General features: G+C 37.2%; 1 protein-coding gene across 8 annotated transcripts in view; it reads right to left on the bottom strand.

Moving 5' to 3' along the window:
• Positions 1 to 13,675, bottom strand: part of FoxP (forkhead box transcription factor P) — a 1,057,401-nt gene that overhangs the window by 55,339 nt on the left and 988,387 nt on the right. For all 8 annotated transcript variants that reach the window (XM_083117436.1, XM_083117437.1, XM_083117435.1 and 5 more), the window contains 2 exons: positions 9,766 to 10,024; positions 2,556 to 2,660 (listed from right to left, as the gene is read on the bottom strand). In XM_083117436.1, coding sequence (XP_082973562.1) covers positions 2,556 to 2,660; positions 9,766 to 10,024 — 364 coding nt within the window. The remainder of the gene's footprint in view (positions 1 to 2,555; positions 2,661 to 9,765; positions 10,025 to 13,675) is intronic.

Below are 13,675 nucleotides of genomic sequence, written 5' to 3'. Positions count from 1 at the left end.
TTTTCAAGTTGAAAAATCAACAAGAATTCGTTCGGTTGGAAACTATGAGAGTGAAAAATTTATTCATGGGAATACCGCTACCGCTGGATTTGATTTATTGATTGATTTAGTTTATTTTACTTCGCGTTTTGTGCCTCTTGGCTAATTTGCGAAGATGGGGATTAGTGATGAAATGATGAAATTGATGAATGGACATTCACAAACAACCAAGTCCGAGCGGGATTCGAACCCGGGAGCCTTGGCCTCGCAGCGCGATGTGCTAACCACTCGGCCACAGGGTCCGGCGCTACCGCTGGAGTACCTGCTCATTCTTATTATCTTTATCAAAGTAACTAACGTTAACTTATTTATGCGTTAGATATCTTGCTAGGAAATTCATTTGCCCGGAAGGATGTTGTTGAAAGACGACAATATTTTATAAAATAAATATACAGTAGAGTCTCGATAATCCAATGTTCCATACAATCAAAACAAAAAACCTAAACAAGTTTAAAAATCGCTGGGTTGGAGGCGGCAATGCACCACGTAGAACAACAGCCACAGGCAACACCTACCGACAGTCTGTTATTCAGACGATGGCATGACATTGCTGCTCGGAAACGATGCCACGTCCTGAAGCAGAAGACACTTGACCATTTCTTTAAATTGTAAGTTCAATATTCTTTATCTATTTTTCCTTAACATGATTGTTAGTACAATATTCATAACAATACCGTATATCTCATTTTTCACGCACTGTAATTACCTAAGTATATTGTTTTCTCATTCGCCTCTTCCGATTTTCCCTAGGTTATTTCGTGTAGTCCGAGGCTTTTGTAATTCAGGGTAGTGTCGGTCCCGTCCACCTTGAGTTATAGGAACTCTTACGGATTTGTAAAATCCAATAGCTATGTGTCTATTTCAAGTAAGAAAGTAGCACGTTACAAACACATTATTTAAGTAGAGTAACTCACATAATAATGTTAAATATAAAATAACGGCAACACTTCTTTCTCGTGAAAGTCGTTACTTTATTTTACTATCACGCTTATCTGATGTAGGATTTGAAAGTAAAAAGCGGACTAAAAAAAGAAGAGAACAATAATATTGCATTTAGTGCTTCTAAAGAGACAATAATTAGGAAAGTACGTTCAACTTAATTTACAGATAAATATGGTATTCTAAAGTAACGAACCCCCGGGTTCGAATCCTGTCCTGGGCATGGATGTTTGTGAATGTCCATTCATCAAGTTCATCATATCATCACCCATCCCCATCTTCGCAAATTAGCCAAAAGTGGCAGAAAAGGCGAAGTAAAATAAAGCAAATCAATCATAGTAACGAACCAATATCTTGGTCTTCTCTTTCTCCCGATTCTAGTCGACACTTATGCATTGTCACACTAACACAATACAGTATTCCCTATAGTTGCCATTTCAATATCTTCAATATAATGTCGTACAAGAATTTTTGTAGTGCTGAAAACGAGCTTAGGTATCGTGCATTCGAATCCAGAGGCCTGCACAGTTTCATGAAACAGCACTATGTTCACTTTATCCTCAAGATGGCTAATCGGGACTGGATCTCGAGTTTGAAGCGGGGTCCGAACTACGGTGCAATGAGCCTCCAGCGGGAGTGTGTATGCAGAAAAAATGAAACAAATTTCCTATTTGTATCCCACAACTTATAAATAGAATTTACACTGGGCTCGAAGTCCGGTAACGTCGGTGGCAAGATCGAAATAATAATTCAATTTTGTAATGTCTACGTTTGGAAATTACTGAACTGATGGTGGAACATCCCAGGCGTTAATTCTAAAATCAAATCCAGCACGAGCCTGTGCCCCTTCTTCACTGTTCAGGAAGTAGCGACATACACTCTTCTGTTCTTACCATGATCACAAGCAACTCAGACCTCACATTCCAGATACAAACACAGTTATGGCACAATAACGAGAATCAAGTTTAAAATATTTAACATTCACGTGCTGCATGTTTTTCACTGGAGAAACAACATTTCATTGTCTTTGAGCATGCTGTTTTTTCATTAATCGACGATTAATCTAGAAAATCTTTCGTACTTGCATTGCATGGCACAAGCTTAAACAATCTACGTATAATTGTCACAATTCTTTACCAAAGCCAAACCTTGTGTTTAATTTTCATTATCCGTTCTTTCCACGATCAAAAAACTACTTATATTAGACATTGTTCTTGCCAAAAGCAACCGTAAATTTAATATTAAAACATTTTTTAAAAAAAATTGATAGATAAGCAACGAGCAAACTCTAATTTAGTATATTTCTTTTTAAACCTGAACAGGCACAAAATTTTAAGGTTTATTCGGACTATAGCTAATGATTCGTACGCCCTATCAACTATAAGGGGAAGAAAATATAACTTAAAAAAATTATAAAAGCATTGTGCCACATTGTTTCAAAAGTATAAATATATGTCTCAATTGTACAAAGGCTGTGTCATTAACATACACAAATGTTGATTGCTCTCTGGGCGAGTCGCATATCATGGACAAAATCATGATCTAAAAATGCATATTATGATAATTTTGAAACTCACCGTTAAGTCCTGGAACTCCTTTATGTACCGCGCTATTCTGATGTTGCTCTGGACCATCGCTTGGGCACTCCTTCCATGGGTTTGGAACCTCCCCTGGAGGTAAGCCTGCAATCACCATCAACGTGAATAAAGTATACTGATGTGCCAAACATCACTCTTAGCATGGTGCGGTTTTGAAATTAAAGTTGATATATTTAATATAAACGTTACAAGTAACTTGCACCAATGCAGTTCCTACAGTTTTAGAATTTTAAGTATTACAACTTCCAATCTGCAACCAAAACTACTAATTATATTTTATATATACACTAAAGGAATGTACATTCAAATTTTAAGAAGGGGATTTTTTCATTTCTTTTACTAGTACATTCTGGCAAGAAACTAAATTTTTCAATTTCAAAAGCAATTTCTATACCCCTTACTTTTAAAAAATGATTACATATTAGGACATGCACACATGCACACGATAACAGGGATGTCGAGACGTATTGGTTGATTTTTCATTAATTTGAATTCAAAACATTACATCCAAAATATACACACACATGCATAACCACTGGTTCGTCCTCAGCGCAGATTTTACAATATCACTGGACTGAATTTTCTTGATATAAAAATGCATAATTGAACAAATGGGGATCTAAATTTCAAACGTCTATTATCCATGAAACAAATTTAAATGACAAGTCACGGAAAGAGCGTGACTGTGTTAAAATATAGGTTACAAAATGTACAACTTTTAGATAAATAATATATTTTGTACTGCAAAGGAGTCGTGTATTCATCTGTCGTCTCTGTGGTGCCCTTTTATCAGGTTTTTCGTGATTTGGCTATTTGCCGCCTAGTTATTTGATGGACAAGAGACGTTTCGAAAATAAGCTCGTCAAATCTTTTTGACAATTACATTTCTTTTCATTCTTGGTATCGCAATGGTAGCCCATGCTTCATTCATCAATTTTCCTCGATCCTTCCCAAATGCGATGTATTCTAAGATAAAGTTTGTTTTGAAGTGAGGTCGAACCCGACATCTTCACCACTACACCATCGGGGAGGACATCGTATTCTAAGATTCACTTTTAATATGACGAGGCAAACGTAATTGCCTTGTTTTAAAAATATACGTGAAGCTTATTTTTTGCATACTAAAAATATAACCTTGAAAATTTTCCATCTGAGTATATTCTTACATAGTTTTCTGATTTCCAAGGAACTTATTGTTAATTCGACGCAACTCAAGTCATCCTACATACTATGCAACCTGCAACGAACAATTGCCTTGTTGGCGATATACTCTTTACTAGTCGAAGCACATTTGCGTCAATGGCCATTAGATCTGCAAACCATCGAGTTTATGAGTTTGTTAAAAAAATTGTTTAAAGCCAACTTTATGCTCACATAGGCTAATCGAGACTGGACATACAGTTTAAAGTGCGATCTGAACCATTGTGCAATGTGCTTCCCGGGGAAAGAACCATTCTTGATTAAAACGTGGCAGCGTTACAACTACGACATCGTGAAGGCCCGGTGCATTTTATGTACAACATAAATAGTAGAAGATGTGGTAATTGCAGTTTTCAGTTCTCACAGGATAGAAAATTCCATAAGCATATCTCTTTTGGCTGTTTTACTGTACATTCAAATCAAGTTTTACTGTTACACTTTGACTTGTCCACTCGTATCGGTAGTTATCACGGCGTGAATTTATTTTAGGTTTGTAAATACTGCTCCCCTTAAAAACACAAGCATGCATACAAAAATACACACATACACAAAAGAAATGAAAAATCAACCCATTTATTTCTTCTGACAGTATCTATTTACAACAGTGGAAGATGCTGGCACTATTATTTCGCAATGGAATGGCCTTGGAGGAACGGGGTCGGGAAAATCTTCCTTTGAAGGATGGTCAACCAGAAGCTAGAGTTGAGGGACTCACCTGCTGTTGATTTACTGGCTTACCACACGCGACTCTCGTCAAATAGAACGAGATTTCCAGCGAGATGAGGATAAACATAGAGTATGGTGGAAAACAATGCACGCTACATGGCCTGCTTAATTGACTTGCTCGGCAGACAAACTTCGGCTCTGGAGGAAGAGCCACTGCCTTCAGACACTGGGACTCGAGGGTGTCGGGTGGAGATCTGGTCAGGGCGACATCTAAAGCCTACACTCAAACGCATTCAGCTTCATCGCACAAACGATTTCGTATCAATCAAGCTCTGTGGGACGTTGGGCGTGTCGACTAGCGTAATAATTCAAACAAAACGTATTTACTTTTCAACAACTTTAACCGGATTTTACATTTCTCTCTGTGTGTCTCTCCTGCGGATTCTGTAAACACAATATTGTACGGCCCCTCTACGAGAACGACACTGTAAATCACTTGCATATCCTGTTTCACGTGTGAAAGCAAAATAAGGAAGGTTGATAAATTTGGATGCGATCCAGCTAAATGTTTCTTTACAATGTCTATAAAAAACAACGGCTTCAAGATTTTTTTAAAAGCAATGTTCATCCGTAACATATACCACAAGAGAAGGTAGGACAGGTTGAGGATAAGAAAGGAAAGGGGACAGGAAAGGATACACCTGGGATATGCTGCCTTCTACTGACACGAGTGGGGTGTTGTGTTTCACACGTGAAACTTACCCCGTGATCTACTCGTGACTCCCCGTAGTGTGGACTGGCCGTTGACGAACACAGTTTAGTTCGATTTTCTGCTTCACACAGTACCTTTTCAATTATACTTTTTCTGGTTTCATACATCTTGAAAATAAATTCGAAAATAAATAAAAAAACATAAAACGATGTAGAGAAATAAGAGCACAGCTTGACTTATTTCTATCTCTGTTACCGACAAATCTTCTTCGCTGTTTTGCAGTCTTCAGGTCTACAGAAGATACTTCATCCAATAGGCTCTGAAGTCATAAAAAACTGTGTTTTGCATTGATTGAATATCCGTTATATAATTGCATCTGAATAAGGGATTTTTGAAAAAAAAAGTCTCCGTATTAACCAATTCTGATCAGCATTGAGAGTGGATGTGCGGAAGCAAATTGCCGATTGAGCTTGTCTCTTCCGGAAGCTTCGAGCCCGAGACCAGAAGAATCACCCTGACACCCAATGACGACAGCAACACAATATGGGACCTCAGCAGATGAGTCTTGAGCCTCAACTGTTAACCTTTTCCCTGGCAGGGGCCGATGCTCGTAGCCCCTAGAAAATAAAACTTACTACCGGCATATGTAATGTGAAGTCAGTGAAATAGCACAAGGAATGAAAACTATTGATACTGAGTGATGATATATAAATGTAAACTGGTTTTGGAAGACGAGTATCGTTTTGGTTTTCTACAACAGAACTGAAATCGGTTTCAAACCTATATTTCAGAAAGTAATATTCTGAAAGCAGGCATTTCCCTAGGCGATAGAAAGGTTTAGGGTACAAAAGGCAGGTTTAGGATAAAAGAAACATACCTTTATCGCTACGGTTTTTCCTGAACATTTCCTTTAACTTTATTCCATTTCCCTTAATCGATTGGTTGTGTTAGTCTATGAAGCCAGTTGTTCTTCAGTTACAGAATCCATTTCAAAAATGTATTAATTAGTTTGCAATTTCAATACAGGATGCCGTGTAAAATTCTGGTATGGATTTTATTTTTTTATCATGAAATTTATTTTCTTGATTTTAAATAATTATATATTTCCCATTTCTTGATGTTTATCAGAATGTAATTCTGTTAAAATAATATTACATGTATTTGATAACAGATCTAACACCTTTTATATTTATATTAATACAAATATTCCTTGAATGCAACTTTTGGCTTAACGAAGATTCAGCAGATGACTTTCGAAATGTTATTGTGTATGTGCGAAATATTTCTTTCTATAATATATTTCCGTAAAATTTCAATTTTTTGTAACAATTCAGATTTTACTTAATTGTATTCTGGATATATTTTTCTTCAATTCTGCGTTTAAAAACTATTCATATTTTCTATTATTTCGCCGAATTTCGACTCTTTCACTTGTCTCTTCTCAATTTAAAAAATGTTGTGTACAATAACAAAAATATACAAGTAATTTTTTGTTGATCTTAGGTTGTACTTCTCTTACAGAAGAATGATATAAGACGTTTCTTTCGAATGTTGTCTCATTTCAGAAACATTGTTTTCTTATAAGGACTTTCCTATTATGTCCAGTAAGGTTCAAAAGCGTCGTTCATTTGCCAGCTACCGTTCTGGGATAGAGATCGTAGCCTCTCCGATAGTAGAAGCAATATCCTACTTTTTTCTTTCTTTCTTTTTTTGCGAGAACTTGATTAGACTTAGCTAACATGGCCTTTGAAGACAACATTCGTGAGAGTTCTATTGTGCTTTGTTAGATTGTGCTTGTTCCAACTGTGGGTTAGTCAAGAGATGATACATCATTATTCATTAACTTCCTTTACACAGCTGAATCGTGGGATATCTTCTCTTCCAGCTAGTCCCACCGTGGCCCGTTCCGTCAGGAAGAATCAACTGGCAATACAGAAGTGACGTCATCGCCTTACCCAACAAATGCTGCAATCCGTTTCTCCGGCCGCGGCTTGGTCATTGTGTCGACCGACTGGACAATCGCTCCCGAATTGCTTTTCCACCAAGAACAACAAATTCTTGTACCCCGAGTCAGTTCTGTTTGTCCTGACTCCACATTGTCGGGATCCTCCTGTTTATTTGTATACGTTCCCTTGGGAGACCTGTGTGTGGGCTGGCGGACCGAAACTCATTAGCCGGCGGATGGGATGCCACGTCTCGACGCTACTTCGGGCTGTTTGTTCGGGCGGGCGCCAGATGTGTACCGGGTAGTCCACTGGGGCCCGGCTTCCGGGGCCACGATCAAGGGTTAGCAAGACGGTTTACTCCCCACCTGGAGAAGCACTCACCAAAAGATGACACGGCGGTGCTCATTCCATTTCTGAAGCTGGAAGGCACGTCTCTTCCCAGATGATGTGTCCTCTTAACATTTTAAAACCCTCAATAAATTACGACTTCCATTTGCGGTAACTCATTTCACACATTTTCAAGCTCGCTCCTTCAACTAAATATTATAAAGGCAATATGAATTTGGACATAAATTATTCGTCTATATCTTTTTTCTTAAATACACAAATTAATCGAACGTGTAATAAGTCTGATATTGTTTTCAAAATAAATGATCATTATATCCAAGCTTATGTAGATGAATTATTCTGATCCACAACAGAATTGACAAGTTTTGCTAACTTCATTTCATTCACAGTATAATCCATTTTTATACTTCCATCAAAACGGACATTTTAAAATTTACAATCTTGAGCAACATACTATTTGAAATTTAGTTTCTTATATGCAATACATTGATAATCTTTGTAATTTGTTTTTAAAGTAACTGGAAAATTTCACTCTAACTACGTATATTGCTTTATTCAGAATATTTTGATTATATAAAATTTATCAAAGCTTGTTCATATTCATTATAATTATTTTGTATACTCTTCTGTCGGTAGGAAGTGGTAATTTTTTACGTTATTTAAATTTTGATTACTCATGTTGCTTTCATCATATAGTTGTGAATTTTGTCACATTGAAAGAAATATTGCATGGTAATAATTTGTAGGTTGATAATGCTCTGTTAATCATGGTTGTGTACATTTGTAAGGCTGAGTAAGATCGAAATGGTGATATTCTCATCTAGTTTCTTTTTGAACTACAGAAAATCAATAATTAATGCTTGAAATGCTATTTAACGCAATCAACTTAGTTATGTAAAGGTTGTTGCTATCTGTTTGATACTTCGATACTTAATGAAACGTTTGTTCTACTCTGAAAAATGTTATTATCCATTCACATTGTTTATTTTCAGTCATTCTTTCTTTCTGCCCATTTTGCATTTCAGTTTAGAAATGTAGCATGATTTTTTTTCATTCAATCAGTAGTTTTTCCTATTCTATGAAATTCCTTCATGTAGAACATATTTGCCGATTATTTTTTCATTTATAGTTCAACATATATTCAGTTACAATTCCCTTTTTGTGACAAAATTATATTCCTTCATTACCAGTAAAGTATGATTCTTATTTTATATTACGCTTAACATATAGAATTGTTTTCTATACACCGAATCCAACTCCCCGCTCTTTACCAAGTGCTCAAAAAAACGTTGTGATCTTTCTTATTATCTAGTATCGCTGTGTTCATTTTTACTGTCCTTTCATGTTCTAAAATTCATAGAAACTGATTTATTATCAAATATCATAATACTTTACTCTTGGTTGAAAATGCTTCCCTTAATTTTTCAACTCAGTTTCCTCAGCCTCAAAATTTGGTATATAACGTAAATAGCATTTGCTAATTATGATTATGTGAACTTTCCCTTGGTATTTCGTATGTAATATGAAATTTTAGAAATTTTATGAACTTATTATGCTACCTTGCTATTCATTTTCTTTTTCTTTTTGTTAAGTCGTCACTTGGGCATATTTTTTCAATTGTCTCCTTAAGCACGGTTCCCTTTCAGCAAAATTAAAAGAAATGAAAAAGAAAATAGGAAAAAAAAGTTAATCAGACATTAACTGCGAGCCTCTGTATCCATTTTTATATAAAACATTATCAAGCTCTGCATGTTTGGTTATGGATAGAACATTCTCAGTATTATTTAGAAAATATCAACTAGTACAAATTTATCATCTAAAAATGAACATATTGTGAGTTTGAAGATAAAATGTAATGTTTATTTCAATATTTTCTTTTGTGCGTAATTTTCCCGGAATGTTTACGGAAATGCAAGTTCTTAAAATATTACATAAAAAATGTAATACTTCCTCCTCTCCGCGAGAAAATGCATATATATTAGATTCCTTCCCCCATACAGAACGTCCTGACTGTCAAAAATGATATAATTCAGGTCATTAGGATGTTCTCTCTCCTTTCTGAATCATGATTTCCGTCTTTTCTTTTAATAAACGTCAACTAACATTGGTAATTCGAATATACTGAATGGTATATTAATCCATATTGGCGTTTTGGGGGTTGTGAACGCTTATGTATTCCTTTCAGGATATCATCAGGTCGCAAGAGGGCTAACCGGGCCAGAGGAAGCCGTACAATTCAAGCTGAGGTCATTACTATTCATTTAGACATCGCCCATCATCCCTTCAGAGCCGGACCACTGAACCAAGGCCGGCCTACCTGCACCCTGAGGTAACACCATGGGCTGAAGCCCGATCCCTTGCTGCAAGAGGTACTGGCGTTGAGTGAGTTGGAGTTGCTGCATCAACTGCTGCTGCTGAAGCGCCAACTGCTGCAGTGGACCTGAGGCTTTCTTTTTGTCGCCTGTCTGAAGAAGGTGTGTCTGCTGAATTAGATTCAGCTGAAGCTGCTCCTGAAGCTGCTGCATTACTTGTTCTAGCTGCTTCCTGCCCAGCTCCGCCAACTGCTGCTGCTGTTGCTGGAATGACACAAGAACAAAAAAGGGTTCTTTTTAGCTTAAGAAATACCGTGTACCATACAACTTTTACATGCAAGGATACAGATCTGTCAAAACGCTATCAGCTATCAATTCCATTATTTCCCTACAATCATTGTTGCTCAGGTCGAAGATTTAGCATTATACCTAGGTAGAAACAACAGCTCTTGTCTGCGGCTATGTAGAAAGACACTATCGTATAAGAATAATTGGATCGGGTCGATATTTTGCAAATGATTTAATTATCTGCTACATAAAATGACAATTGTTATTTACAAAATTCCGAATAAGGCTTTGAAATATACAAAATCGACCACTTCAAGACAAGTATCGGAAGACATCAGCAACCCAGTTCATGGGCAATGGAAGCTTTAAATAAATGTAGAAGCCGAGAGCAAGAAATAAGATAGAGCTGACAAAAAATAAGCATTCGGTTGTCCCCAAACGATGTAATTTCCTTGAAATAAAAGAGGCGCTTATTTCTAATTCCGATATAAACGAACTGTAGTGTACATAACAAATGCGAACTAGTAAACTTTTGCTAATTTGAATGGCTAACATCTCTTCACACATCTTCCTATATTTATACTTGAATATCTTTCAACATCAACTGAATCTGTGTTAGACCGCACAAATTGACTGAGTTAGTGCAATGCGTATTGTGGTATTAATGCTAATTATCGTGGTAGTAATTACCAAAATTTCTATTCGACGCTGGCATCCAAATATCTTTCGCACTCCCTTCACCAAGGTGTGTGCTCGGTTTTAGTGTCCTTTATGGAATATGAAAAATGCACTTTGCAAATCTCTTTGGAATTTCCTTTCTACACAAAGCAACTCGTCTTGCTTTATTAAAGCAGCTGTTAGACCACAACCACAAGTCAACAATGTATTTGAGTGAACATCTACACCGCCAGCGCCCTGTGGAGGATCTTCCAACATTGGGTGGAGTTGCACTGTGACTAATTCATCAAGATGGATGCAATGAAAGGGCAGAAGAAGATACGCTTCACGTTTTACATTAGCTAGTATCTTCTTAGCCTTTGCGAAAATATAAAAATGTAGCCAGTATATTAAGAATGATTCCATACATAGCGACGGGGGTAATAAATTAGTGCATTCATAGATCAGAAAATGATACAGTTGGGGAAAAATTCTGTTGGCCATAAAAATAAAAAGTAAGTAAAATACATGACAAAAAACGATAACAACCAGAGAGGGGGAGGGGAGAGTACAAATAGTTTATTATAACCTGAAAAGTAGGTCAGAGATGTGTGGGACCAGAGAAAACTCTATTTACCAGGCTGAAAACATTTTACAACCACATCAGTGTTATTTGTGCAATGGCGTGCCAACGTTTCCAGCAATTGGCGGTGGCTTGTTTAGTACTGAGAACTATATTTATACAATATTTTCATGAAACGAGCTTCTGTCTCTAGGAAAGCTAGGTAAAAGTGGGAGAAAATATGACGACTGATTGGATTATTTTACGTCGCTTCTCTTCCACTTTTGGAACTAACAAAGAACACCCATGTCCAGGCCCGGATTCGAACCCGGGACCCCTGGCGTCGTAGCGTGCTGTACGAACCACTCCGCCACGGAGATCGAGTATATAGCCAACACCAATCCCTCGAGGGGTGTAAGCGGGGGCTTTTGATAAGGCACCCAAAAGCCAACCTCACATCCACGTAGTGCAGTCGGGGAAAGAAATACTTTCCCCATAAGACTATTGGTATTAAAGCTCTATGGGGAAAGTACTTCTTTCCATGACTGTACACCCGGTTAACTGCAACGTTACAGGCTAACGAGGCTACATTTCTAATAATCCTCTGTGGGGCTCGTCCATATGTATTTGAGATTGTCCTGTTATCAATTTCATCTTATCACCTTTCAACCTCATCTTCGCGATTAGACAAGAGTGGCAGGAAAGCGAAGTAAAATTAAGCAAATCAATCCCCAAGCACACCAATACCTTCTCGGAATATCGCAAATTGTCTAAATTTCCCGGCCGTTTTATCACATGCTAATGTCTGACGCTCCTTTCTTTTTAGCTCCGCTAATACATCATTCTTTTGCCACATGCATTTTTGCCAAATCACGAAATTCAGTCAAATTATCGACAGCATAAATGTATAATATACATATGTTCGAATATCGAATATTATTTATATTACACCATGTAGAAGTACAAAAACAATACTGCGAATTGTTTTTGAATTGCTTGAAAGGAAAATAAAACCAGCTCGAAACTAAAAAGAAAAAACTGCGAGTAGCAGTATTTTTTGCAAGCAGATTTAATTTAAAGAAAAATGCTTTATACGTAGTTTGAACATAGTTGGTGATACTGCAAACTTAGACTTGAATTAGATGCGATTATAACTTTATTTCTCATTTTCTAATTGAAATGCCAAGGCATAAGTTTCACAAGAAAAAATAGGGTGAAAAAAAAAATACAAAAATACACGATCAGCAGTAACAGCCATTTTGAAGCTTTACACTAACGTTGATTATGCACATAATGAAACCATTAGAGAGATGAATGTATAATTCTAGAAACTGGTTAACGGTGATCCAATTATATGAAAACATCTGCAAGAATGGTGCAAACGATGTTGTCGTCAGTGGCGTGTCCAGGGATCGTGATGGAGGTTCAGAACTCCTGCGGCACATTCGTTGTATAAACAAAATAATGTTCAATGGGATAAAAATAGCAAAAGTGTTTTTTTTTTTTTTAATGCATTCCTTGGAACACCAACCGTTGCCACTAAATTGGCGGATTTTTCAAATACCAAAGCAGTGGGCAAAACGTATATTTTCAATTTGCATTTTCTCGGTCGGACAAAGCAAACAGCGGCTGATACCAAACTATCTTTTAAAGGCACAATTACCACGGGGAAAAAAGAGCGCGTGTCGACATGAATGCGAAAAAAGGGCAATTGTTTTAAACGGTATTCAGCGATGGTTGTCTAAGAAATCGTTTCCCATATGTATTTAACAAAAAAAAAGGCTTGTCGGATCAATGTAGTATTTGCTTCCCGCTGACGCGCAGAGTAAGACATCTATCTCCACTTCTGCATGACTAGCATGGGAGGTTATACCAATGAATAGCTCTCCCTTTCTCTTCAACTGTTGGCTGGAGCCCGCGGAACAATATAAAGGGAGGTTATTGAGATACCCCTTATCGACATATCGCCAAAGCATTGTTTCTGAAAAGAGGACGGGGCAGCGCGAATGCTGAAGTGGACAGAGGACACGGCGGGGAAAGCAAAGAGAACAACAATACTCGGAGACCGGGGCTATAAATAGCCCGAAAGCCTGAAATGATGCATTAACTTTAAGGCGGGAGTGTATTTTACGAAGATAACCCAGCGCGAGTTCCTGCTAACTAGATTTAATGTGGTATTCGCAATTTTCGTTTCCTGCACATTTTGACAATCGTGACGAGGAAGTAATGATTTTCGTCAGAATAGGAAACCGACACACCGAGACACGCTTAAGCTACTATTCAGTGCAGCAGTTTGCGTGTTCTGAATACTCTCTGCAATTATTTACAACGTTTAGAGCCTTTCGAGTCTAAATTTCTTCCGAAATTTGAAAAAAGCCTAAAAGAATATTTCTATATCCAGAACGTAA

The sequence above is a fragment of the Lepisma saccharinum genome, chromosome 2, assembly GCF_977018435.1.
Source record: "Lepisma saccharinum chromosome 2, izLepSacc3.1, whole genome shotgun sequence".
NCBI lineage: Eukaryota > Metazoa > Arthropoda > Insecta > Zygentoma > Lepismatidae > Lepisma > Lepisma saccharinum.
This window is presented reverse-complemented; position numbering and strand designations above follow the sequence as displayed.